Genomic DNA, 27,063 nt, shown 5'->3' with positions numbered 1-27,063 from the left:
TTAAATTTACAATACAAAGAAATGCACGGGTCTAAATTCAATGACTTCTGACACATGTATATGCTCGCGGAACTACCACCAGCATCAAGGTGTAGAATATTTCCCCCGGAGCCCTTTGGAGCCTCTTCCAGTCAATGCCTACCCCTCAAAGGCAACCGCAGCTCTGTTTTTCTACGATAGATTAGTTTTGCCTGTTCTTCACCCTCATACGGTCCGCTTTTTGTATCTGACCTCTCTCAATTGACGTGGGTGGTAGGTTCTGAGCTGAGCCTCGACACGCTGCTGGGGCTGACTGAGTAACAGTCGGGGCAGGAGAGACGTGAGGCAGAGAGTCGTTCGAGCAAAGACAGAAAGGGAGAAAGACCTACATAAAGTGCATTTGGGAATGGAGAGTGGGACTACAGTGAGAGAGAAGGATGGAGAGGTGGGCTGGAGTTTTGTTTTGCAGCGTTTCAAACGCCAGGCTGAGCCCCGTGACTGTTTTTGTCCTGAAGGCAGAGGGCAGCCACCGGGGCCTCCCGATCAAAGGAGCAGGCTGACGGGACCTGGATTGGGAGAAGGCGCATCTGTTTCCGAGGCAGGGAGCATGAAACGCACGCGTCTGGAGGCCCGGAGACTAGTCAGTCATTTGTCCATTCATTCATTCACTCACTCACACACACACATCCATTCAGTCAGCCAGTCTCCCAACTCTCTGACCAAACAGTCCATTCACTCCAAAGTTATTTACCTCCTATTGGGTTGTGGACTTTATTCCCCATCACATCACAGCCCTGGCTTTGGTCCTTTGACTAGAAAGCAAATAAAAGTTTGGTTAACCCCGGCTGCCTAAATTCTGCTCCCCTTTCCCAAGTTCTGGAAAACCCTCAATCTTTTCTAACAGCATCCTCATGAAGTTTTGTTAGGAAAGTCTTCATCCCTGTCGAGTGTGTCTTTCTCGAAGACCCCACTGAGCACACATCTCCTTAGATCATCTGTGAGATTGGCCCAGAGAAACACGAAGGGTCTAAATCCATGAGGGTGGACTCCATGCTTTGGTAGAGGCTGGGGGCAGCATTTCCTGAAGCGTCACCCACAGAGGACCACTGGTTCTGTGCGTTGCTATAGATACAGGGGGAGGATGCAGGGGATGATTTCATGGTCATCTCAGTCTGAAAAACTCTGGGTTAAAAACACAAACAAAACGGTTTCCTGACTGCAGGACTTTCCAGGGACTTGCCTTGATGGCCTGGTATGAAGCTTTTCCCAGATGTTTTGATCCCAGAATCCTTTCTGCCTGGAGCGTTCTTGGGCATTCTTGTGTTACCCAGAATACAGTTGTGGGATTCCCTGACATGACCTGGGGAATTCAGCAGTGGTTCAGGTCCAGGAGAAGTATGGAGCAAGCTGCCTGGAGCCTGGTGCCATGAAGAAGAGGGAGTGAATTCCTCAGGAAGATACAGGGAAAGGAGGGGAAGGAAGTGGACTTGAGCTGAGACCAGCAGTTGCAAGGAAGTAGGAAGAGGAAAGCAACTTCCAAGCTACAAAGGGAACTAGCTCGGGGGTGGCCTGGGGCCTAGAAATGATATCAGTATTGCAGAATTGCTACAGAAACATTACCTTCAAAACTGGCCTCATCTTGCCCTGGCTGGTGTAGCTCAGTGGATTGACCACGGGCCTTTGAAGCAAAGGGTAGCTGGTTTGATTCGAACACATGCCTGGGTTGCAGGCCAGGTCCCCAGTAGGAGACACATGAGAGGCAACCACACATTGATGTTTCTCTCCCACCCTTTTTCCTTCCCTTCCCCTCTCTCTAAAAATAAATAAATAAAATATTACAAAAACAAAAACAAAACCAAAAAAACTGGCCTCATCTGGACTCTGCAATTGTTAGAAGGCAAAGGAGGGAAAAGTTTGTGGTTCCTGGCCACTGGACATGACAGTGACTGGGAGACAGGGTGCCCCTTCGCACTCTTACCCCCAAGTGGCCTCTTTCCTGCAGACAGAGGCGTGAAGACCGCTGAGCTCTGCCCCCTTCACTTACAGCTCGGAGGAGCTGCCTTTCCATGCTGCGCTGCAGTCCCCCAGATGTCAAAGGACCAGAGGTGCCCCGATGGGGTCTTCCGGAAAACAGAGTCTGGGCTTTCCCGGAAGGTGGGCAGATCTGTGTCTATGGTCTGGGCAGAGCTTCCTCAACAAGGCTGCAGTTTGCATATGCAGCCATGGCTGCTGCTGACGTTTTGGAGTGACATGGGCCCTGGGTTCAAGTCCTACCCCTTCCCTTGAGAAAATCACTTTACTTTTCTGGGCCTCAGTCTTCCCAGCTAAAAAATGAAAATCACATTTCTCCCCCGTGGCAAATATGGGGGGATAATATTTTAATATTGTTTTTATTATATTTTGAAATAATATTTATTATTTTTAATAAAATAGTAATATTTTTGAATAATAGATTAATGGGTATAAACTGTTGGGTGCCGTTTGGACAGGATGAGCTTGATAAAAAACTGCCTGTGTTTGTCAGTTGCCACCAATAAATTCCTCTGAAACCTTCTGTCTCTGCAAAGGAAAATGTGTTACATTAAAATGGTTAAGCGATGTTTGACTGGAGGGGGAGGGGTAAAAACTGGTAGAACTAGTTGAAACCAATTCTTTTTTATTTTGTGTAAATCCCACCTATATTATCCCCCCATAACTCAGCGGGACTCTGCCTAAACAGAGACCCTTACGGGGAAAAATTCTCATTCGTAGGGATGCTGGCTGCCTCACCTCCTCGGGGCTCCTGCATTCCCAGCCCTGGTCTCCTGCTGGGGGCTTCTCAGACTGCTAGGTGGGCCACATGTAGAGGAAAGGGTCAGAGGTCACTAGACAAAGAAAGAAAAAGTTCTATTGCCCTGGTGGGCCTGTTCTGCAGCAGATCAGGACACCCTCGGGCTCCAGAAGAAAGGTCCCTCCCTGGCAGTAAACTAATCGGTTCTGGGGAAGTGAAGGGCGGCCCTTGTCCAGGGCACTGAAGGCGGAGGTCCCAGGCGGGACCGGCTGGTGCTCTGTGCTGCGGGCCTTCCTTCCCCAGGCCTTGCTATGGCTCCAGGGGTCCCCCTGGGGTCTCGCAAACCGCTTGTGTGGTTGGGAGGTTCTCCCAAGAGGCTGTAGGAGGGGGTAGTTTTCGGAAGGTGGTACCCAGGCCCTGGCAGACAAGCGTGGTTTTGCGAAATGTGATTTTGGCAGACAAAGACATCTGCTACTAATTAATTCTTTTCTCCTTCTGTTTTCTTTCTTTTTCCGGTGGAACCTTCAAAGTCATAGATCTTAGGTAGCTGGAAAGAACCTGAGTGACCTTCAAATCCAAACCTTTCATGTCACATCGAAGAAACACGAGCACAGAGAAGGGAGTTAACTTGCCTAATGTCGGCACAGCCAGTGAGCGGGAGGGCGGGAACAAACCCTCATCCCCCGACTCTGGGTCCAGTGCTCTCCCCCCTGCTGCAGAACAGTGGTCCTGGTTCCAACTACGTCCCCGATACCATATTAGGCACTTCACCTGCATTAAATCCTCATAACCTATAAAGCAAATACTGCTATCCCCACTTTACGAATGGGGAAACAGACTCAGAGAAACAAATGATAAAGTTCAGGGTCACAACAAAAAGCTGAGCCAGGCTTCAAACCTAGGTCTGTTTAGAAACCTGAAGCTTGGAACACAAAACTATCTAGGACATGCTGAGTCTTTCAAGATGAGGGCCTTAACTTTTTAAAAAAATATTTTATTTATTTATCTTTAGAGGGGAAGGGAAGGAGAGAAGGAGAGAAATATCAATGTATGGTTGCCTCTCGTGAGTCCCCTGCCAGGAACTGGCCTGCAACCCAGGCATGTGCCCTGACTGGGAATCGAACCCCAATTGTGTGGTTTACAGGCCTGTGCTCAATCCATTGAGCTACACCAGCCAGGGCGAGGGCCTTAACTTTTAACACCCCAAAACCCCTCACAGGAGTTAGGGAAGCCCAGGGCCTGGGGGCTGAGAGAGAATGAGGCAAAACGCTCCCAAACACGCCCCATCCAGACGGGGCTGTGCCTGAGTCGTCACTTAGTCCGAGAGCAGCCGCATGAAATACTGTGACCCAGCACTGGGTCATCAGTCAACTCAGAGGTCACTAGTGTTTTTGAAACATGGCCAACCAGCCACCTGCTAGAGAGTCAAGTCACTGTCACCTGACTATCAACACTTGTAACTTCTTGGAGGTTTCCTCAAGGCCCAGCCGTGGGCAATCCTGATTGTGTCTGAAAGGAGCGAATGACTGAGCTTATTGTGAAAGGCGAGAGGGCTGAGGCTCGAGGAAGCATCTCTGAGGGAGAGCGGTGGAGGTGTGACTCAGATTTGGAAGGAGCCTGGGAAGAGAGGAACACTCATGCTGGCCTGCCCTCTGAAGCTGTGGAACCCTGTGACTAACCTCCCCCACTGGGCGCATCTGCACCGGGCTGAGCGCCCTGGGCGGCAGGAGCAAAGGAGGAGACAAGGAACTCACTGTTTCCCGGGGAAGGCAAGATATGCCCGCCCCTAAAGATGACAACAATCGATGACATTATCTGGACTTAGGGAATGAGAGAAGCGCTGCATGCTTTCCACGTGTGACCTCCTCTAATCTTTGCGAGAACCTACACAGTAGGAGTTCTGCCTACTTTAAAGATAAACTAACGTAGGTGCAGAAAGACCAGAGGACTTGCCCAAGGTTGCACAGGTGGTACGTGGCCGAGCCGAGATTTGAACTCCAATAGTTCGGTCCAGAATTCAAGCCCTCAACCAGGAGTGCTCTACCCGGAGTGTGTGAGTGTGTGAGTGTGAGTGTGTGAGTGTGAGTGTGTGTGTGAGTGTGCAGGGCCGGAGCTCTGCGGTACAGAGTCCCGCGTCACCTGGAGGGTGGGATTAGAGAACTCCCATGGAGACCTCCAGAAAGAGGATCTCTGAAACGTGATGACAAAATGAATTTTGGAGAATTCCAGTTGTAGATAAAGGAGGAAAGGGCTTCCAGAATAGAGGGGTTGATGAAGGTGCCCTGACCGGGCCTCCTTGTGGGCAGAAATACACCTTTCTTGTTTCCCTCACCAGCCCACGCTACAGATGCTTGGCCAGGACGGTTCCTAAGTCCACTGAACAGCTGCGTGTTGGGGAAGCATACCGTGGTGGTTCACAGCTCGAGTATTTGAGCCAAACAGCCTAGGTTCAAATCCCACCTTGACCTGACTGAGTTCTCTAGCCTCTCTAAGCCTCAGTTTCCACATCTGTGAAATGGAGGAGGTGATCGTGCTTAAATCCCTGGGCAGTTGTAGGAACTGAGGGACACGGGGAGGTGAAGTGCTTGGCACAGAGCCCGGCACACAGTTAAATGCTCAAAAATGAGAGCTACCTTTATCATTTTTAATGATTAAACAAGTCTCTATATTCATTGCATAAGTGAGTGATGCACCAATCTAGAGAGCTGGGTTTAACACGGAGAAGATCTGAGAGCAATTGGAGAATGAAAGGTGGGGTTTATAGAAGCAAATAAATGAACCCCGTCTGGGAGGGAAAGCTAACCACAGCATGGCCTGTGTCCAGGCAGTGGGGACAGCCTGTGCAGTGCCCAGTCTGAGAGGGTGGGCAGAACCAAGGGTGCTGAATTGATGGCAACTTTTCCCGAGGGAAGAGCCAGAGGGGCCTGATGTTGATGCAAGATCCACCAGGCCAATTTCTATGTCCTTCCCCTTCTCATCCCCCAATGCTTAACCACCTGCACCCAAACTTAGAGCCTTAAAAATTCAGGCAGGTCAGCCACGGATTTAGAGAAACCCTCACCAGAGTGTCCAAGGGCCAAGGTCGAGTGCTTAACCTCTGACCACACGGCCTCTGCCTTCCTGAGAAGGTGCGGGGCCCAGGGGCCCTAGCAAATCACTCCCCCTCATCCCACCTTCAGTGAGATCAGATCTAAACAAACACCAGGGGCAGTTTGAAGGAAAACTCTCACGGAATAGGGAGGGACCTTATGGGTTAACTGTGTCCACCTGAACCTGTCTGAGCTCAGAGCAGGCCCTGTCCAGCTCTGCCCCGCCCGACTGCACCCTGCCCCACCTCGCCTCACCTAGGAAAGCAGCACTGCCCCCAGTCACTCACCCCTCCTGTTCACCCCAGGGCACCAGGACCCTATCTGCCCGAGCCAGGCATTGGGCATTTCTCCTCTGCATACAGTTCCTCAAGGAGACCCTCATTCGAGCCCTCCAAGACCCCAGCTTGACCACTTCAGATAGATGGAGGGGGTATATTTTTAGTGCTGGCATATTTGCCATGCTGGTAGTGGGGATACATAGGTTCTTCCCAGCGAAGCCCTCTTGTATTTGGAAGTGGGCAGTATTTTGTTTGCTGCCCCTTTTAAGCTGCAGACTGGTGATGGCCAACAGCGGGCGGTGTGGGGCGGGTGCTGCTAGGCTCCCAGGAAAGAGTGGGCCTCTGGGGCTGCACCCGCTGGGTTCTGTTCGGTCCAGCGGGCACTCTCTTTGTGGGGCTGAGGCTACATCCTTCCCGGCAGTCCGCTCCCTGGCTGCGTCCTATTCTGGCTGGTTCCTGGCAACAGAGAAAGACCTCAGATGGCCCTCTGGCTGCCTACGCTGTCCCAACTCAGGGATGAGCCTTCTCCGACGTGTTACTTTTTAATAACTGTAAACAGTTTCTTTATTCCTCGTAACAGAAGAAATAATGTCCGTAGACAAGGTAGAAGAATAAAATGTAAATCACCCCAACCCCATTATCCATGACATTCTGATGTGTACCTTTCCTGTATTTTCTCTATTCACACAAATGGGTTTTAAAAGATAGGAACGGACCAATTTACTAAAGGTAAGTGAAAAACGTAAAGGTAGGATGTCAGACCCAGGTTCAAGATTCAGCTCAGAGACTCCCCGGAAGTAACCTTGGGTAGACTGTTCCGCTTCCGAGCCTCGCTTGTCTCCTGTGTGACATGAGGGTAACAGTTCTTCCGTTACAGGATCGTGAGGACTAGACAGGACGCAACGCCGAGCCCAGTGCCTCCCACCCCGGAAGGACTCCTGCGGGCTGCCACCTGTGCTGCGAGCTCGGGAGGCGACTTCCCAGGCACTAAGGGGCCTCGTGTGGCGCCCTTTTAAACTGGGGCTCAGGATGCAGCTGCGTTCAGTATCTTCATTTTCCTGGCTGAGCCTCTGCTGAAGGGTATTTATATTCATTCTCACTTTTCAGGATTCTGAACAGTGCTCTGAGGCATATCCTTGCAGATAACTCTTTGCCCACGGAGATCATTTGCTCAGACTAAATTCCTGTGAGTGAAATGGCTAGATCAAAGGGTGAGCACACAACCAAGGCCGGAGTTTGGACTGATTCACACTCCCTCTAGCAAGGACAGAGGGTTCCCTTCACCTGTGCCAGCACTGGGGCTTAGCACCCTCTTTCATCCTTATCACCTTGATTAAAAAATAATGAAAAATAACTGCTTGTGTGTTTCCAGGCTATTGGGAGTCTCTTGGTTTTTTAAAGGGAGCTTTTAGAATGACTTTTGACCCCGTGATCCCGCATGTCCAAGGAACCTCTGGGAGGAATGTAGGTGGTGTTGTTGGCAGAACTGTGATAAAAATCTAAAGTACAGAATGTAAAAGGGCCTGGGACTGCCCACTCCTCCTCCTGACCGTCCACAAGCGCAACTTACAGATCCTCCCATGCCTTCACCTTAGGGCCAAGTTCTCTACGTGGGGTGCGCAGCCCCTGCCCCGACTTAACTCCACTGGCGGGTAGGGATTGTGGCGAAGTATTTGCAGAGCTTCTGGTATGCAACCAGGATAGTACTTCTGGGACCCATCGGGACCCATAATGGTATCAGGGGTGATGCTTTACCCCAAAATCTGGGGTTCCAATCCAAACTCCTTTGCTTAAGTAAGGGTGCTTTCTCTGAACCTGTTTCTCTACCACACGGGACCAATAACACTCTTCCTTCCCCCGCCCCTGGCTTTCTCAGACGAGATAAGCACAGCAAGACACTTTGTAAACTGAAAAGGGCTGTACGCGCAGAGGAGGCTCGTTTTAGGGGAGACCCAGCACTGACAGCTGTGGACTAAGCTGTGCATTGAGGCTGAAAACAGGTGGTGGCAGCCCACCCCTAAGCCAGGTGCCGGCCTATGACACCAGCTGTCTTTTGCTGTGCTCCTGCTACTTGCCATTGGCTTTCCATTGAGATCTTGTCTGATGTAATACTCAGAGCAGCCCAATGAGGTATGATGGGCAGCGTGCTAAGACTTACAGAAATGAGTCACTGGGCCAAACGTNCGAGATAAGCACAGCAAGACACTTTGTAAACTGAAAAGGGCTGTACGCGCAGAGGAGGCTCGTTTTAGGGGAGACCCAGCACTGACAGCTGTGGACTAAGCTGTGCATTGAGGCTGAAAACAGGTGGTGGCAGCCCACCCCTAAGCCAGGTGCCGGCCTATGACACCAGCTGTCTTTTGCTGTGCTCCTGCTACTTGCCATTGGCTTTCCATTGAGATCTTTTCTGATGTAATCCTCAGAGCAGCCCAATGAGGTATGATGGGCAGCGTGCTAAGACTTACAGAAATGAGCCACTGGGCCAAACGTGTGTACTAATAAGAGGGAGGGTAGGAATCCAAACTGTTAGTGGGAGGTCTCCCCTGGAGGTGGGGGTGGGGGTGGGACAGAGGCAACCCCTGATTTTCCTATAATGTCAATTACCTTGTGTAACATACACACTCCCCCATTTTTCATTCATTCAACATGAATTTATTGAAAACTTACTATATTGAGGGCTGGGTGGGACAAGTGCCACCTAAACTTTATTTTTCCTTGTGTAGTTTCCGTATTCCAGAAGCATACAAATCCTCCCTTGTCTTACAGATCCTATCAAGAGACTATCTACTTGTTTTCTTTTTCCTTCTGCCCACCCATCCATCCTAGGCTTTGTTCCAAAGAGGAATACAGGAGCCTTAAAGAACTGCTTCTAAGGCTTTGCGGCAAGGCACACCTTGGTTTGATTCTATCTCTGCTTCCAAAGAGAGCCAGCTGACTAGCTGCCTCACCCCTCTGAGTCTGCTTCTCTTCTGTAAAACACAGATAATCATGACGACTCCTTGATAAGACTCTAGAGAATTCCCTAACATGTACCTAAAGCATGGTACACACTAAGGACATCGTGTTACGTCCTCTAATCCATGTAACAATCATTTCCCTGAGCAAGAGTTTAGGTGAGAGGAAGTGAAGTCCCCTGTCCTAGGTCTTATCAACTCCTTTAGCAGCGTGGCCCACACTCCAGCCGCCAATTCCATCTGGGTGAATAATGCGACCCTATCATCTGGGTGCATAATGCGACAGGGAGGAGTCAGACAAAATATCTAAAGCCAGTATCATAAAATGCTCATTTTATGATAGCTGATCATTTTAATTAAGTCCAGATCAGATCTGATTCCCGAACTCACTGCTTACAGCCTGCAGGCTGGACGGCGTACTTCGCAGGGAGGCTCTGAGCCGGGATTCTGGATCTTTGCTGTCTTCCCCTGCACCTTTGCCCCAGGGACACACTGACCTCTTGGTCAGTGGACATTTATTTTGGTTAACGACATTCAAACTGGAATTTTTATATAGAATTTCTCATTACAAAAGCAGTGGGAGATTAATGCAGAAAGTTTAATTAAGGCAGAAAGCTGGTTGGGGAGAGGGGATAGAAAAAATTAGAATTCTGTCATTTAGGAACCTCCAGAGAAGTACCATTGACATTTGGGTATTTGTCCTTCCAGTATTTTCATAGAGGTCAATGGATTTTCATTGTTTTGGATAACCATGAAGTCTTAAAGAGTCAGAGGAGGCAGGACTCTTCGCAAGGCCATTGCGCCCCACGGAGGGAGTCCCGCACTGCAAGTGACGCTGTGACAGCGGTACACAACCTTCACAGACACACAAAGCAGCCCTGGCTCCTGGCACGTACTTGACTTTGTGGTCCTAACCTTTGCTCCTCCCCGTGCTCAGGGTATCACGCTCCTTTCGAAAGCGTCTCACGGGCAGCCGTGATCCTGGAAAGGGGAGGGAGGGATGAGGCACGGGGCCATCCCTCAGGGGGGCAGGAGGAGTAACGAGGGGAGGAAGCGCGTTTCTGTCCCAGAAATAATCTAGAAAAGAAGAGCTAGGTGATTTAACATGCACCTGCACCCTGGTAGTGGTTCACCAATCTTGTCTTGCACAGAGGGAAATAGGCTCTAGGAGATGAGTCAGGCAGCTAGTAAGTGGCCAGCGACCAGGCAGAACTTGAATCCAGGACCATCCCTAACTCAGCTGGTCCCACAAGAATGGAAGCAGAAAGACGTGGGCTCAAATCTCAACTCTATCACTTATTAACTTATGACTTTTAAGAAAACATTCAATCCCTCTGGGTCTCAGTTGCTTCATCTGTAAAATGAGGCAACAGCTTCCTCATCAGGTTTACATGAGAATGAAATAAGGAAAAAAGCTTTCCTTAAGATTATTAAGTGCTGTGTATCGGGCACTGCACAATGTAATGCATAGACGTTATCTCATTTAATCTTCACGGCAACCCTCTGAGGGGGACACTATTTTCATGTCCGGTTTTACAGGAGAGGAGACCGAGGCTCAGGAAGACTGTCTGCCCAGCGGCACACAGCAGTGAGTGGTTGAGCTGGGATTTGCATCCAGGTCTGTTCCGGAGGGATGCTATCAGATAACACAGTAACTTTCAGCCCAGTGCTTATAGCATACAAGCACAAAACAAATAGTAGCCATTGTTTACTGTGACTGTTGTGAATGTAATTATTATGTCACGTGATTGGCTGGTCTCAGATTCTTGGTCCTTGGGCCAAGAATCCAAGAACTGGGCGCATCCAAGAAGGGGAAGAGAGGCCAGCCCAGCCTCACCCTATCCCAGACCACGCCACCCCATCCAGGGCACCTTCTGCAGGACCCTGTGTGTGGAGACCCAGAAACCCTCTGCCCTGTGGTCTGGGCCTCTGCTGATCTCTGCAGATGGGTGCAGGCGATTAAAGAGGCAAGAGTCAGAGGGAGAGGGAGAGGACCCATTTCAAAAAGCCCAGCGAGCACAGACACGCCACCTAAATCCCAGTCTCCACCTGAGCCCAGCCAGCGTGAGTCACCCCATAGCCCTTTACCTGCGAATTGCAACACAGCTGACAGAAACTCCAGGCCTTCCAGGAGGTGGGCAGACAGGCGCACGGACGAGCGTGCCATCGTTTGGGCTGCTGAAAGCCTTTGGGCTGGTGTAAGCCTCTGTGAAGTGGTTGGACACCCAGACTCCGCTCTGCGGTCCCAGCTTTAGCTCTGCCCCAGGTCTGCGGCTTGAGTGACTTATTTAAACTCTTTGTACTTCAGTGTCCTCATCTCATGAAAGTGCCTATCTCAAAGGGTTGCTGCAAGGATTAAATGAGACAGTGTACGTAAAGGTTTAGCACAATGTGGTATATTGAGCACCTACTGTGTGCCAGACAGCATAGTGGGCACTGGCAATGCAACAGGGTACGAGACCGACGAGGTCCTCGCTCCTGTGGAGTGCACATTCCAGAAGGGAAGACAGACAATAAATAATTTAAAAACTATCAAAAAGTCCTACGGGCTTTGCAGAGAACCGAAATAAAGTGGTATGACACAGTGACGAAACGACTCTGATTTAGTAAGGATGAGTAGAGAGGCCTGCTCTGAGGAGGTGGCGTTATTAGCAATTATCATTGCTATTTACTAGTATCTGACGGGCCCATCTAGGCTGCCCCCAGCACAGCCTCCAGTTTGGGACCAACCCTTGGCAGCTCCCAATCCTACTTCTCCCTCTCCGTAGGCCTGACCCCCTCCAAGAGGGCTCCTTCAGATTCTGGCTTTGCCCTAAACACCTCCATCAAACTGGCAGGAGTAACTGAAACCCCACCTTTCCCGGAGAGAGAAAGGGGTGGGCCGAGGTAAGGCTCCCAGGAAAGCAAAGCAAAGGAGTAATTTGCCAAAAGAGAAGGGGGGGGGGGGCGGGTAAGAAAGGGAGAAACAGGGGAAAAAAGATGCCAAGATCTTTGGCTTAGATTTAATTTCAAATTAATCCTGGTGTAAGCTCTAAAGAAGGCACCAGCATTCTCCTGTTTGTGTTTATGGATCTTCTGGGTTTACCAGCCTTGTTCTGTACAGAGACAGCTCTCGGCAGTTACTCCGCAATTACTCAGTCTAACAGGCCCCTGATTTCTCCGGTTTCCAGTGCGGAACGCCGCACGCACTAAGGGTTTGTGAAATGCCTGGCTCTGGAGGTGGCCCACAAGCCTTCCACCCTTCCCGTGCTGGCCAGAGGTATGCGGTGTGCTTGCATCTCGTTCAGATCGGTATCGCGCCAAATCAAAGGTTGCCTCCCACCCCGCGCCCCCACCCCGTGCCACCAACACACGCGCACACCCCGCTGTACACTCCCCCAGAGCAGCGATCCTGTCATTCTGGCCTGCGTCTTCCCAGAACCCGGAGTAGGGCATGGCACACAATAGGTGCTCAACGAATGCTGAATTGAGGCCACCCAGTGCAGCTCGAAGGGACAGCCGGGCTTGGGGCGAGGTGGCTGTAGATGTGGCTCTGGGCTCTGACACTCACTCGCCTGTGCCCTTGGGCGAGTCGCTTTACCTCTCTGGCCTCCATTTTCCCACCTACAAAGGTGGTAATAACCTGAAAAAAAAGAAAGGGAACTTATACAGAGACCCACCAAGAAGATCTCCTCTTTCCCTTAAGAATTCCTTGGTGGTTGTGGAGTACGATGCTGGGTAGAGGAGGGGGCAAAAGACTGCGGGGGGGGGGGCTGTTCCTGGGTATCCAGAACACTAACTAAATAGACACAGGAACTGAGGTTTCCTTCAGCCAAGTTTCTGTTTGTCCCTGTACTTTTCCTCTAGCTATCTTCTGTCCAACTTTTTTTTTCTTCCCTCTCTCCTCCCTCGTCTCCACCCCCCACCCCCTCACCAAGAAAGGAATTGGCCAGCTCCACCCAGCTGGCCCCCAGGACTCCACCCCCAGCTCAGCAGGGCAAGAGTTAACAGCTGCACCTGTTGAGGTATACCTGCTGTCGCCGGCACCTGTACCTGTAGCCAATCAGCACCGGCGCTGCCAGGAACCTACCTGTCAGCAAAATCCCGACACCCAAACCTCAACATAAATCAAACACTTCCCTGGGCAGGGAATGTCTGTGTCAGGCGGGGACTAGAGACCAGAGCAGTCAGCAGAGTCTCCGTGCCCCTGCCGCCTGTCGTCGGAGCCTGGAAGCAGGAAGATGTCGAATGAACTTGAGTGAGTAAACACCAGTGGATGCCTGGCGCCCCGAGAGCGTGGAGGCTGGTTGGGATTCCCAGAGGGGAAAGAGCAGGGCGGCCGGCGCCAGGATTCACAGAGCAATTTGTAAGGGTAAATGAATGGGCTGACGATCTCACTCTGGCGTGTAGGGGCAAGCACCGGTCTCAAGGGAGAGCTGAGTGTTTCCCTGGGAAAATAGGGTGGTGTGTTTTTTTTTTTCCTTTCCGTCTCCGCCGAGCAGTTTCGAGCTAAGCAGGGGAACACAGGGCTGAAACTGTGAAGGCTTTCGGCACCGCTTTCTGATACTCCAAAGTTAGCTCGGCAATCAGAGAGCCTCAATTCCATCTCGGCTTCCTACCTTCCTGCCAAAAGAAACTTCTCTGAGGTGATTGATTCTAAGAGCTGTCTTAGGCAGAGAGCTGGGTTACTCCTCCAAAGGGACGTGTTTGCTGGGTTCGAACAGTCCCAAGAGGGAAGGACACAGCGTGGTGCCTAAACGTACACACTCTGCAGTCTACCTGACCTGGGTTCAAATCCAGACTCTGCTCCTATCCTCATGGGCTGTGGAATCTTGGATAAGTCATTCAACTTTTCTGAGCTTCATTTTCCTCCTCTGGAAAATGAGGGTGAGAATGCTTTGCTGAATGCTTAAGAGAGTTAAGTGCGATAAAGGCTGTAAAAGGCTGAGCAAAGCCCGGGTCTGAGGAGGCGTTGGATAAAAGCTGGGGGATTTTATTCAGGGGCAGGTCTCAGGTGATGAAGCTGAGAGGTGGTTTTCGGTGAAGTCACCTCTGCTGCCTGGCAGGGTCCGGGCGCCTTCCTCCCATACCTGGGGTTTAGAATCCCCACTGGCCGATGCTGACCTTCACCAGGACCCCCTGCTTGGGGTCTGGATCTCAGGGAAGGTGGGATGAGGCTGAGGTTCCGGGCTGCATTAGCCAGGCTTCTAAAATACACTCTCTCTGCCACCTTCAGAGGTGCGTGGGCGCAGACAAGGACAGAGCGATCTTTTTTTCCAGCTGCCCCTCCATAGATTGTTTCTGAAACTTGAAGGCCTGAGGGCAGAGTAGTTGGTGGGTCCTGACTGCAGACAGGGTCCCACGGTACCAGCTGGCTTGGGGGTTCTCCTGGGCTAGCCAGCTACGTTCATAGTACAGTCACTCAGGGTTCTCTTGAATGAATTCCCTGGAGGGGACGATGTGTTGCCAACTGGAACTGGAGCAGCAGAGGCACTGGAACCAATATCTGGGCTCAAGCCCCAGCTCTGTTACTACTTAGCTGGGTGACCTTGGGCTAGTCATTTCTGAGTCTCAGTTCCCTGCAAATTGTGGCCATAAGGGCACCCACCTCACAGAGTTGTGGGGCAGGTTGGGGGGGTGGGCGTGGGATCCAACAACTTCAGAGAAGTGATCAGCCTAAAACCCGGTAAGGGGCAAACTAATCCTACTCTTGGTACTTCACACACTATTTAGCAATCATTGAACATTTCTGAACCTCTTGCTATTTTTCCACACTTTGAAAACAAACAAATTGTGTGTGTGGTGGCGGGGGGGCGGGGGTGATGTGTCTCTAACCCACTTAGAGCTACTTCTTCAAACTGCAAAAGGTTGTAGGCAGAAGCTGCTCACTGATGCCCCATAGGGGGTGAGTGTCCCAGGGCTGAGTTACTCCCCAGAAAGATTTCCTGCCTTTCTCTTCCTTAATGATTTGGGTTTGAAGTCAGATGGGCTGACAGTTGAGGCTTCTCCCTGTGGGGTAGGGTGGGGTGAGGGGTCTTGTGCCTGCAGAGTAATTGCAGGCGACTCTGGAGCCACTATTTAAGATTACAATGACAGAGCCTCAATGCCTGGGGGCTCAGCTGCCCTAACTGAGGTGTGGAGGGGGGTCAGAGGGCGGGGCATTGAGTGCTGAGTTTGCTGCTGGTGCTGCGGCGGCCATACTCTGGCTGCCTCATTCCCTTAAATGGTGTCTCGTTGGAGAGGACTGACTGGTCCTGGAGTCCACCTCGAGCCCCGATAGACAGATAGGATAGACAGATAGCGGGGCTTGAAGGTGACTCTAAATTCTGTCACTTTCCAACCGTGGGATCCTGGTGAATTTGGTCCTCCACCCTGACCCTCCGTTCCCTCCTCTGTCCCACAGGGACCATAACCACTTACCTGGCAGCGGAACAGTGTGGGCCCCTCGGCCTAGAGCAGGAGCTCCATAAACATGAGCCTGATTCCTAGGCTTCAGGTGGAAGGCCCACTTCGAAGGTTGGGTGTGGAAGCCTGGAGGCCAGGGTGGTGTCGTTCGACTCAGCTCCAGGCAGCTGCCGGGTGGAGCCCTGGGCCTTTCTTGTGGCCGGGCCCAGCCCACTGGGGAGCGTCAGCCAGCCTCTAGGCCTCCGCAAGCGATTGCCTCCAGCACTTGGAGTTCTGCTGCCCCGGGGCAAGAGCGGGCCACGGGGGATCTTGGGGCCGTGGGACACCCGAAATCGCTGTCAGAAGTCCTCCTCTGCTGGGAAGACAGTGGGTGCCTGAGCACTGCCCGCCATCTGGGCTGCTTGGGAGCTGCAGGTCTGGCAGCCTGAGCCCAGGCCGCAGGAGGGGTGCTGTGGGGCCCTTCCGGAAGTTTTGGGTTCTATGTGCAGTGGTGCCCAAGGGCCCACTGCGTGCCAGGTGCACCTGGGCCATCTCCTCCTGCCCCTGCCCTTGAGGAAATGAGGGTTAGGGTTAGTGACCAGCACATAGTATGTCTGTGGAATGGACAGCTAAGTGAGCGAGGCCCTCCCAAATTCCCCTGCACAATCTCTCCGGGTCCACAGGCTGGACTCTGGAGCCTTGGAGAGACTCAGGGTGTGAGGAGACAAGGGCTGTCCCGGTTAGACCCGTGGGCCTGGGACGCGTCTCCATCTGATTTCAGGAGGCTCGGCTCCAGACTGCCTGGAGCGCTGAAAGAGTTAACCAGGAACGCCTCCCCGCTGTGGTTTTGTGGTCGAAACCATGATTGCCAGGAGCAAATTTTTGTCGTGCACAAGGTGTGTTATTAAAAGTCGTATGCTGGTGGTGAATGAAAAGTTAAAAGCCCTCATTAAGCTCGGGCTGTAAAACAGGAGGACTGGGTGAAGAGGCTGAGACAACCCTAACGGCGGTGGGGACCCCGGGGAGAGGATCAGGCTGGAGGCCTCTGCCACTCCGTGAGCTGCCCCCCGGACTGCCTTCACCCAGTGAGGGCCCTGGGGAGGGTGCCTGGAGGCAAGAGGGTCTTCAGGGCCCACAGAGAGGCCACAGGGCTAGAGCGCAATTAGTACACTCAAAGCTCTACCTTGGTCAAAGCAAAAATAACAGTCAAGCATTTAGGGAGCGCGGATTCCGCACTTGACTCGGGGTGCCGTGCCTTGATAACCACCTCATCTCCTTTAACCCTCCCACAATCCACGGAAGGGTGAGGAATGTAAATGCAATTTTGCAAAGGAGAGGACTTAGGCTTGTCTCGAGCTTGCCCAGGATTTCATGGACTAGCTGGGATTTTAACTGAGGGGTCCAAAGGATGTCACCAGGATGCCGCCCCGCTTCCCATCTGCACGGGCATTGAAAGACGACAGGCAGATGCGTCGGACTGATAGAGTGGCATCCTCTGAGGGAAAGGGGGCGGGTGTGTCTGTTTGTTCCCCATTTGAAACATTATGTGTTACAAACCTGCATTACTTCTGAAATGGGAAGGGCAAAGAGGGAATCACTTCTTTAAAGAGAAATGTATTGGTTCACCTGAAAACAGTATTCTCAAAACGTGGTCCCTGGACCATCATCATCATCACCGTCATCATCACTGGGAACTTGTTCCAAATGCACGTTCTCAGCCCCACCCTGGACCGACTGAATCAGAAACTCTGGGGGTGAGACTCAGCAATATGTGTTTTAACAGGCCCTCCGTGTGATGCTGATGCGTGTTCAAGTTTAAGAACCATTGGCCTGGAGGACGTGGCAGGGCACTGGGTGGCGGGAGTTCCCAGATTCCCTGCCGACCAGCAGCGTAGTGGCTGAGTCAGCAGGCTGGGAGCTTTGCCCCCTAAGCCTGGGGGGCTTTTCAATGAGCTGCTTCTTGACCTCCGGAAGTGTCCGTCTCTGCGTGTGTGAAACGACAGCAATAACACCACCTCCCGTGGGCATGTGCGTATGGGAATGAAAAGGCACTGTGCCTGACACTATAAAATAACTTCATTCCGTTCCCTTCCCTTCCCTGCCCTGCCCTCCCCTCTCTGGAATTCAGCTTCCCGCCGTGTAAAACGGAGCGCATCGTGGCTGGCTGCCTCCCTGTCTCTCGATTCCTTTGGCCTCCTCAAAGGATCAGAGCAAGTGATCTAGTGAAGGTTTGGAAGAAATCGTCTTTTCCGCTATTTGTTGTTATTTGTTGTTATTTGACGGGATCTTCCTAGCAGGTCAGCAAGATTGGAAACTTTTGAGGGCAGGGACAGCATGGTATTGGCCTTTGTATCCCCGAACCCAGCACAGGCCCTGTTACAGAGTAACCCTCAGCCGGTGTTTGTGGAATGAATCAGTGAGCGGATGAATGACAAGATGTGGCACCCTGGGTTCACGTCAACTCCTTTTGCAACTTTATTGAACAATAAAGAAAAACAAAAGGAAAATTGGACCCCCCCCCCAAAAAAAAACAAAATAAGAGGAGAATAGAGCATGAAAGAAAAATTCCCATAGGAAGAATTTTTCAAAGGGAAAGTGAGTTTCTGGAAACTCAGAAACTGTAATTGGAAATATAGAAAATATAATTGGAAAATGGCGTATAAGTAATTTACATGCAACTAGAAGAGTCTGGCTGGAGCCTGGCCGCCCTGAACTTGCCCACCTGGACCCAGATGGGACAGGCTAGCAGGGCTTGCCCCCTTATCTGGGAATCTCCAAGCATCGGGTCTCCTTCTGCCACCAGGAGGAGATGCCCCACTTCTAGGTGGGAGAGAGTGGGGCTGTGACTTGTCAGGCACGGTGCTGGGCTGTCCCACAAGGTCTATGTAATAAGAATAAGATTTCACGTTCTTATGTGTCGGCACTACGCTGATTATTTACCTGCATTATCTCATTGCATTTTCCAACAGCAATACCTCGCAGAGTTGTTGCAAAGATTAAATGAAACCATGACTGGGAAATTGGTGAGCCAGCACCTGGCACTTGGTACGCCTCAATAACCAGTAGCTATCACAATAACTCCGTGAGGTTAGTAGCCTCATCTTCCCCCCATTTAAGAGGAAAACCCCCTGAGGCACAGAGAGGTCACATCGCACCGTCGCACAGCGGGGGCTGGAGCCCAGGTCTGTGGAGCTCTGGGGCCCACCCCCAGCCGTGACTCAGTACTGCCTCGTTCAAACTGGAGCCATTGCAGCGCTATCCCCCAGGCTCTGCCATTTTCTCACGGAAGCCCCCACACGAGCCCCAGCATGCGATGAGGCACATGTCACAGCCTGTGCCTCCAGAGACCAGAAGGGCCAAGGGAAGCAAGAGAACCCCGGGCACCCCTGCCGTGCCAGGGGCCACCTTGCATGGGACTGACTGTCAAATGAGTCCTTCATGAGCGGCTGTGCCAGGGCCTCCCTGCGGGTAATTAGTGAGTGTGATTGATCACCACTGGTGAGGCTGGGTGGCTCACACAGGGTTTGGCAAGTCACTGGGTGTATCTGGGTGTCAACACCCAGCCCAGGCGGCCGGCCCCTGGAACGCTTCCTCCTCGGCTTGGAGGGCAGTGGGGTCCAGCTTGCTCAATTTGTCCTGTGCCAGGACCTCCTTGGGTGGGGCTTGAGGTCACCCCCTCAGTGGTGAGTTTTCTTCCCCCTTCTGCAAAGTTGAGTAAGTCCTTATCCATCTCTGAATCAGTGAGACGCCTTTGAGATAGGGCAGTGGTTGAACAAAGCACTGGATGGGAAGCTAGGAGACCTGAGTCCCAGTTCTGTGAAATATCCTTAGGCAAGTCACGTCTTTTCTCTGAGATGGGATTTCTAAGGCCTTTTTGTACCCTAAATCGCTAGGATCCTAACAAAAGGAACCGAAACCAAAAGGCTTCAGCTAATGGCTGAGGCGCATTTATTTAATCTTACTGGGAAGTTTAAGTGGCTCAGCCAGAGAGCAGTCGGCATGTAGAATCCAAGAGGACTCGTGGGGATGAAACCCCACTTCCCCACAGTGGGCTTCCACTGGTGCTGAACGGTGCGTGTAGGGGTTGGAGGCTGAGTCTGAGTGGGCCTGGAGCAACTGGTACCACCCCCGGCCCCCTCCCCTGCTCCGAGGAAGGGCCCCACCCGCATTAGAACCCCTGCTTAGCACCTTTGCACATTCTCACATTCTCGAATTCTCACAGGCAAGGGGTAGGAGGTCTCAGGAAATGCTCAAGCGCCTCTCTCTTGATTTTGGACACAGCCCTCTTTCAGGAGAGAAGCCAGACCAGGCACGCTCTGAGGAAGCAGCCCTGTGAAGGTTCTCGGTGCTGGAAGCCAGAGCGCCTCTGTTCTGGGCTTGATGCCACGAGATACCAGCTGAGTGGCCTTAGGCAAGGCAGTGGCCTCTCTGTGGCACAGTTTTTCCTTCTATCGAATGGGGATAGTCATACCTTCCCTCCCTGCCTTGCAGGGGCGTTGCAGGATCAGAGGTGATGACAAATGTATGAGAAGCAGGTTGAAAAAGATAGCACAGTATGCAAATATGAGAGATTATCAAATCTTGGACTTGAGTTTCCTCCTCCGTAGGCTGGCCTTCCTTGAAACGAGGGAATGTACGCAGGACCTGACACATAGTAGGCGAACAAGCTCTGGGAACCGTCCCACTTACATCCATGTTCCCTCTCCCCGCTTTGGCCTTTTTCTCAACTGTATCCAGTCACTCCCCAGAGTTCCGACACGGTGGGGGGGGGCGGGGGGGGAGTCCTCCTGCTTCTCTGCCTCCGTAGCTTTCTTCACCTCTCCAGTCTTAGCTGATTTTGCGGTCATTCTGTCTTGCTGCCACTAAAATGCCGCCTCTGAGACAGCAGGGATGACCTTGTTTGCCTAGGGCAAGACCTGGCACATAATGGGAACTTGATAAATGTTTGTTCAGATGCGGGATGGATGCCTCCCAGAATGATTACTTTTTCCCCTCTCTCCTACGTACCTTCTTGGAAACTGGTGGTTTGATGGAAAGGTGTCCAGTCATGGAGTTAGTTCCCAGGCCAGATCCCTGGAGGTCTGGCTTTGTAACTCACCGGCCAGCCCCCCGAACAGGTTATCTGTCGTCTATTTCCTGGCCTGCAAAGTAGACATAATAACACGGCATGCGTGCTGGGAGGCTCTGTGAGATAATGAATGTGAAAGTCAAGGCAAGGGGTTATTACATGTCTCTTGTTTTTCACTCAGAACCTCGCTCACAGGAGGCTTGGGGATGCTGTTAATTTAAGAACCTCAGGCAGAGTCTCCCCTTTACTCTCATTGGGGGGTTCTGAGATGATGATGGTCACGATGATGGTGGTGGTGGTGACGGTAGCTAGTATTTACGGAGTGATTATTCTCTGGCAGGCTCTAGGCTAAGCACATTTCTTGCATTAATGCACTTAATTCTCCTAACAGCCCGCGAGATTAGCCCTGCTCTGAAGCGGCCAGCCCTGGTGACTCCATCGCTTGACTGTGTTCTAATTTTCTTCACAGCGCTTATCGCTGACTAAAATTAACTTATTTACCTGCTTGTCATGGTCTGTCTTCCCAATTAGACAGTGGGTTTCGTGGGAGCAGAGCCTTATCTCTCTCGTTCTTGGCTAATGCCCCAGTGCCTAGGAGATTTCTGGACTGGCACAGAGAAGACACTCAATAGACTCGTTGAACAGATGGAAAAACAGGCTCAGGGGGGCTGAGTGCCTTCCCCAAGGACACACAGTTCCTGGGGTCTGCCAGGCTCCCACTCTGATGCTCTCGGTTCTCCCATACTGTGCCCTGGCGAGGATCTGATGCCGAGGACGGTGCCCGGGGCCAAGTTCTCTCCCCGTTCCCTTTTTCTCTTCTGATAGCTGAGGAGCTCTGCCTGCGACGGGGACACCAACAGGGAGTTTGTGGAAGCCCCGTGGAAGGCGACTGCGTTGGGTGGGCGTTGCCCGGTTTCTCCTCTCGGTTCTGGCTTTGTCACCCATGAGTAGGCCTCTCTCCTTCTCCGAACTCTTTTCCTGGCTCTGACCCCTTGGGCCCTCAGCCCTCAATTCCAGCCTCGAAGGGAACAGGTTCTTGGATTTCAGGATTTGGCACAGGAGGCAATGCTAACCTTTTCCATAGTCGAGACTTTCTAGAAGGCAATTCTTAGTCTTGGAACATGAAGTTGGTTGGTAGCATGAGCGGGCTCCTGGCCAGAAACTTTCAGTCGTCTCGCTTCCTCACGTGTGTCTCCTGCACTGTACGGGTGGGGAACCCGTCTTTGTCTGGTGGTAGAGGATTAGTTCAATGTGTTGTTCCAGAGGAGGGAACTTTCCACAGTAGGAAAGGCATCTAAAAGGAGATTAGTTTGGGGTTCAGAGCTGGATCTTGAAGTCCAACAGACCCAGGCTCAAGTAAGCCTCCACCGCCTGCCAGCTGGGTTACCTTGAGCAGGTAAAAGCGCCTGTTTGGGTCTCTGTTTCCCTGAGAGCCATCTCTCAGGACTCTCGTGCAGAGCAGAAGATATGACACAGAGGAAGAGTTGGCAACAGCGTCTGTCTCCGGTAAATGCTTAAGGCGGCAGCTGCTGTGCATCTGGGAATCAGAGTTTGGGACTCCAGCAGGGTGGACTGGGGACCCTGGTGGGCCAGAAGGCCTCCCAGGCAAACGGCAGACATTGTCTGTTTCTTTTGTTTCTGACGTGACTTTATTATTATCTTCTAAAATTTAATGGGCATTCCACTAGAGTCAGCAAATTGGGGCTCGGGGCCCAAATGTGCCACTGACTTGCAGGGTGGCCATACTTTGTGCTGCTTTGCAAGAGCTTGGTGTCCAGCTCCAAGCCAGGCCCAGAGCACAATAACAGCTCCAATACACTTGGCACTTGTTACGCGCCAGAAAGAGTTCTGAGCATTTTTCATGTGGCAATGCACCCGGTCCTCATAATTCTATACGGTGGGTGCTTTTATTACACCCCTTTTATGGACAAGGAACAGTGCTTAGCACTGGGGGGTCCCCACTGACCAAGGGCGAGAGGTCTACAAGGCCTTTCCCTGTTTCTCCCGTGCCCTTTGGTTTGGGGGTTCCCTATAGCCTGGGGCCGGGAGGGGTGGTGGCAGCCACCCTGGGCTTGCTCTGTGAGTTCCTCTCACCCCAGACCCAGGAGGCAGTGAGGAGGGAGGGGCCTCTTCCCACCTCTCATCTTGAGGCCCTTGATTTACAGCAGCAGAATCTCGGGGTGTGCCTTCCTCTCCGCACCCCTGGAGCAGGAAGGTTTCTGTCATTTCTCTTTCTTGTGTGACAGTTCTCTCTCCCTCCCTGCCTCTCAAAGCCCAACGCCCTGTACCCTGGGGCCCAGTGGGATGGGAGACACTGTGCCCTGGATGAAGCCCCTGGGAGGGCCGCTGCCCACGGCCTGCCTAGGTGTGGCCTGGCTGCCGCTCCCACTCGGTGTCTGAGAATGTAGGCCCGAGCCGCAGGGCAGCAGGAAGGTCCTCCCTGTGACATGATTTGCACCCCCCACCCATCCCCCAGCCTGCCACAGCACCTGGACTTTCGCCACTTCAGTGTGCGTCTGCTGGGGCAAGGACTGCCCTCCTGCAAGGCGGTAAGGCAGTGTGGCTTAGTGGGGAGTCTGTGGCTCTGGTACTAGACAAGCCAGGCATTATACCCAGTTGTGCCATGGGCTGGGCTAGCAGCCTGATCTTGGGCATTTTCCTATCCTCTCCAAGCCTCTGGTTTCTTCGTCTACGGAACGAAGCAAACATCCTTTACCTTGTAGTGCTCTTGTAGGGAACAGTTAATGAGTGGAGAGCGTTCAGACATATTCAATGAAAAGCAGCTGACATTGTTGTCCCCATATGCCTCACCTGAGTGGGTCTACTAGGCTCACGTAGGAAGGAGGGCGCTGGGGACCCAGAGACCAACCAGCGCCCACTTCATCTCTGTGGCTCTCTTTCCTAGCCTGACGGTCCCCATTGTCTGGCTCACCACTGCCCTGACACACTCTTCGCTCTGCAATGAACACAGATGGAACTTTCTCACCTCTGTGCCTTTGCTCGCAGAGAAGAGCATTCTCTACACCACAGAGTCTCCAAGTGTGGCTCCCAGACTGCCAGCACCAGCCTGGCCGGGGAACCTGTTGCAAAAGCGAGCTCTCTGCCACCCCAGACTTACTGAATCAGAAATCCTCAGTGTCACGCCCAGGCATCTGTTTTCCCAAGCCTTCCAGGTCGTTCTGATGCAGCTCAAGCTCGAGACCACTACTCTGTTTGACAGAATCATCCCACTGAAGCCTCACCCGCCTCTGGGCCAGGAGTTCGGGCGAGAGCCTTGCCTTCTCTGAGTTTCAGCTCCCTCACCCACCAAATAGGAATAACAATAGTACCTGCCTTACGGGGTTGCCGAGACAGTTAAACGAGAGAATCCATGAAAAGGGCTTAGCAACGTGCCTAAAACATGGTCGATGCTCGAAAAAGATTAGGGATTAGTTTTTTTAAAACCTGCTTTTTAAAAAGATTTTATTTATTTATTTTTAAAGAGGGGCAGGGAGGGAAACACTGGGGTGGGGGTGCCTCTCACGTACCCCCCACTGGGGATCTGGCCCACAACCAGGCATGGGCCCCGCTTGGGAATCCAACTGGCGACCCTTCGTTTCTCAGGCCAGCGCTCAACCATTGAGCCACACCAGCCAGGACAAGTATTATTTTTATCTTCATTATCATTATTTGGTATATCCTCATTCCCCTCCCCTCCCACACATATTCCTGAACGATGTATCCTCCCGTGCTGGGCGTCCCCAACTACAATGTCTGCGTCCTCCAAACAGCCTTTCCCGATCTCTCTCCTTGGAGCCCATGTGGTTTGACTCTTGGGCCGCATGCCTTGTATTCGTCCGAGTTCTCAGCACAGTGCCCGGGTCCTGCTTGCCTTGGGGGGCCAGCATTGTTCTGCCCCAGTTCCTGGCCTCTGCTGGGGGCATCTGCTTGGACACTACAGTGCATGTTGGTCTGAAATACCGACCCAGTGCCCCCTGAGGGCTTCCTAGCCCTGACTCGCTCTCTTTCTCTCTCTCTACAATTAGAAATGATCTCCAGGCTTCTGAGCCTGTGGCTTTGAAGAGAATTTCAGCAGAACCCATGCCGGGTTATCTGGACATTTTATTCTTTGTGGCTTGTCTTTGTTAGTTCCCATCCTGGTTATGCACATTTCCCTCGAATACATACCTACTAGGGAAGCACTTCTTGAATCCTCTCTGAAGCCTTGCCAAGTTGGGATTACGGTCCTCAGGTTGCAGGTGAGGGAACCGAGGCCCCGGGCCTGCAGCCTCTACATGGCCACATCTAGTGCTGACCCGGGGTGCCTAGCTCCAGGGCTCCAGTGCATTCTGGGAGAAGAAGAGCTTTCAGGCTTTCAGGGTTACTCTCTGCATTCCTGGGCGTGGGTCTGAGGCTGACCATTCTTGGACCTTCTTCTGGGACAGCCTAAAGGTGCCCCTTCTCGCTTGCCTTCCAGTTTCAGGTCTGTGCGGCTGCTCAAGAACGACCCAGTCAACTTCCAGAAGTTCCCCTACACCAGTGAGGACGAGGCCTGGAAGACCTACCTGGAGAACCCCTTGACGGCTGCCACCAAGGCCATGATGCGAGTCAACGGGGATGACGACAGCGTGGCCGCCCTGAGCTTCCTCTATGACTACTACATGGTACGTCAGCCCCCGTGGGCGTGCCCCACTCCAACCCAACGCGCATCTTCACTTCCAGGCTTCACGGCTCCACAGCCTACGGCCACGCCCAGCCCGTCACCGTGTTCTTTCTCTGCCCTCGGCCCGACACCCTCTGCTTTCCCCCGGCTAAATCCTCCTCTCGGCTTTGGGCCTCAGCTTCCACCTTACTCATTCAGTCACTGAAATGGGGATAGGCTTTCTCGGCTCTCCCACCCGGGGCCTCCGCTGGGCACCCTCAGCAACCTCAGCCATCATCGTCCTTGATTTGGGCTGTAGAAACTTGCTATTTGTGTACTTCTTTCTTCCTCTCCCCTTGGTCCTAAGCTCCTGGGGGTCAGGAACCGTGTTGTGATCATCTCCGAATCCCCGGCACCCCGTACCGCCTGCCGCACAGTACTGAGTACGTGCCGACGGAATGGTTCCCTGCCCCATCCACACTCACTCCACCATAGCAACACCCCCGACCTGCCATCTCCTTCTGCCCCTGTCCCTCCGGTCATCCCAATTGCCTTGTCAGTCCCGCCTGCCTATTTGAACCCCACTGCCTAGAACATGCCTTCTGCCCTTGAACCCATTCCCTGCCTTCAGGGCCCTTCCCACGGCCCGCCTTCTCTGGGAAGCCATCCCGCCGCGCCGCTTCCCCCTCTGCTGTCTGGCCCGCCTTCCTACCCCTGCCCTATTCCAGGCACTGGAATACCCCTGACAGGTCGTCTCTTATCCTTCTCTCTTGGTTTCCAGGGCCTTGGCCTTGAGCCTGGGAAACGGTCAGTGACTGGGGACAGGAATGAGGTCCTCCCACATTTGACAGGTGGGCTCGACCCAGCTAGCAGTCACAAATGTATAACACTTCCGACGTGCCCCAACCCGGCCACTGCCCGCGGCACACGAGGCTGCAGAAGTACGGCCCGCATTCTCACGGCGGNGCGGGGGGGGGGGGGGGGGGGGGGGGGGGGCGCGAGGCCACAGAAGCCTTTTAAACCCAGGCAGCTAGTCCCTGCCCAGGTGTCTGAATTGTCGTCACGTGGCAGCCAACTTCCTTGCTATCCCAGGCTGGGTGATGGCTCCAGGAGACTTTCTCAACTTTGAGGATGGGGGACATCAATAGCTAACTGTTGAGGTAACTAGCTCTGAGCCTGAAGATTTAAAGCCATCCTGTAAGTTCTCAAACTCACTAGCCCAGGCAGTGCTTTATCTACCCTCGGAAGAAGGGAAGCAGACTGTAAATTTAGACACCAAGGGACGATATGGTCCCAGGTATGAGGAGGCCCCACTTATCTGTCTGGCTTTGGTTGTCATCCTGGAATGGCGTGGCTACCCCCGCCTCACCAGACCAAGAACATCCTGGTAGCATTTAGCCCAGGTTGATGGAGAAGAAATTTGATTTGGCCGCCTTGGCTTGGGGACATGGTAGGAGCCCGAATCCTAGGTTTGGACTTAAACACCAGCCTGGGATTTACAGCTTATGGTTCAACCATAAAATAAAACCCAGCCCCACCTCCCCTGGGCAACAGGCCATTCCCAGGGCCCGAATGGTGGGGACAGGCTCTGAAGGTGACACACGAAATAAAGGTTTATTGAGATACAAAGTCCTGGTGAGATACACCCACCCCACCCCAGAGCACTGTGGATTCGAAGCAGCCCTGCCAGTGGCCCCACAGTGTGGAAAGAGCAGCAAGTTGGGAGTTTGAGATCTCGTTGTGCCGCAAACCAGCAAAGTGGCTTTGGGCAGTGCAGGCTTGAAGGCCACCGCTGACCGTTTCTTACTGGTTGCCAGGCACTGTGCCAGGTGCCTTCCCTCACACTCTCCATGGGCTGTGGCGAGGAGCCCAGGCACTGGAGTGACCGGACTGGGTTGGAGACCCAGGTCTGGCTTTAGGAACCTGAGGGAGAAACGACCT

The 27,063-nt window shown here is 52.6% G+C and overlaps 1 protein-coding gene across 1 annotated transcript in view; it reads left to right on the top strand.

The window, feature by feature from the left end:
* The first annotated feature begins 13,069 nt into the window (after nt 1-13,069).
* The window catches only part of GRHL3 (grainyhead like transcription factor 3), a 32,868-nt gene continuing 18,874 nt past the window's right edge, over nt 13,070-27,063 (top strand). The window contains exons 1-2 of the mRNA XM_037032915.1: nt 13,070-13,307; nt 24,958-25,144. Of these exons, the coding sequence (XP_036888810.1) occupies nt 13,291-13,307; nt 24,958-25,144 (204 nt within the window). The 5' untranslated portion in view covers nt 13,070-13,290. The remainder of the gene's footprint in view (nt 13,308-24,957; nt 25,145-27,063) is intronic.

This window comes from Sturnira hondurensis, unplaced genomic scaffold (assembly GCF_014824575.4).
Source record: "Sturnira hondurensis isolate 20B ecotype Veracruz unplaced genomic scaffold, ASM1482457v3 Scaffold0021555, whole genome shotgun sequence".
Lineage (NCBI taxonomy): Eukaryota > Metazoa > Chordata > Mammalia > Chiroptera > Phyllostomidae > Sturnira > Sturnira hondurensis.
The sequence above is the reverse complement of the archived record's forward strand: the minus strand, read 5'-3'. Positions and strand labels throughout refer to the sequence as shown.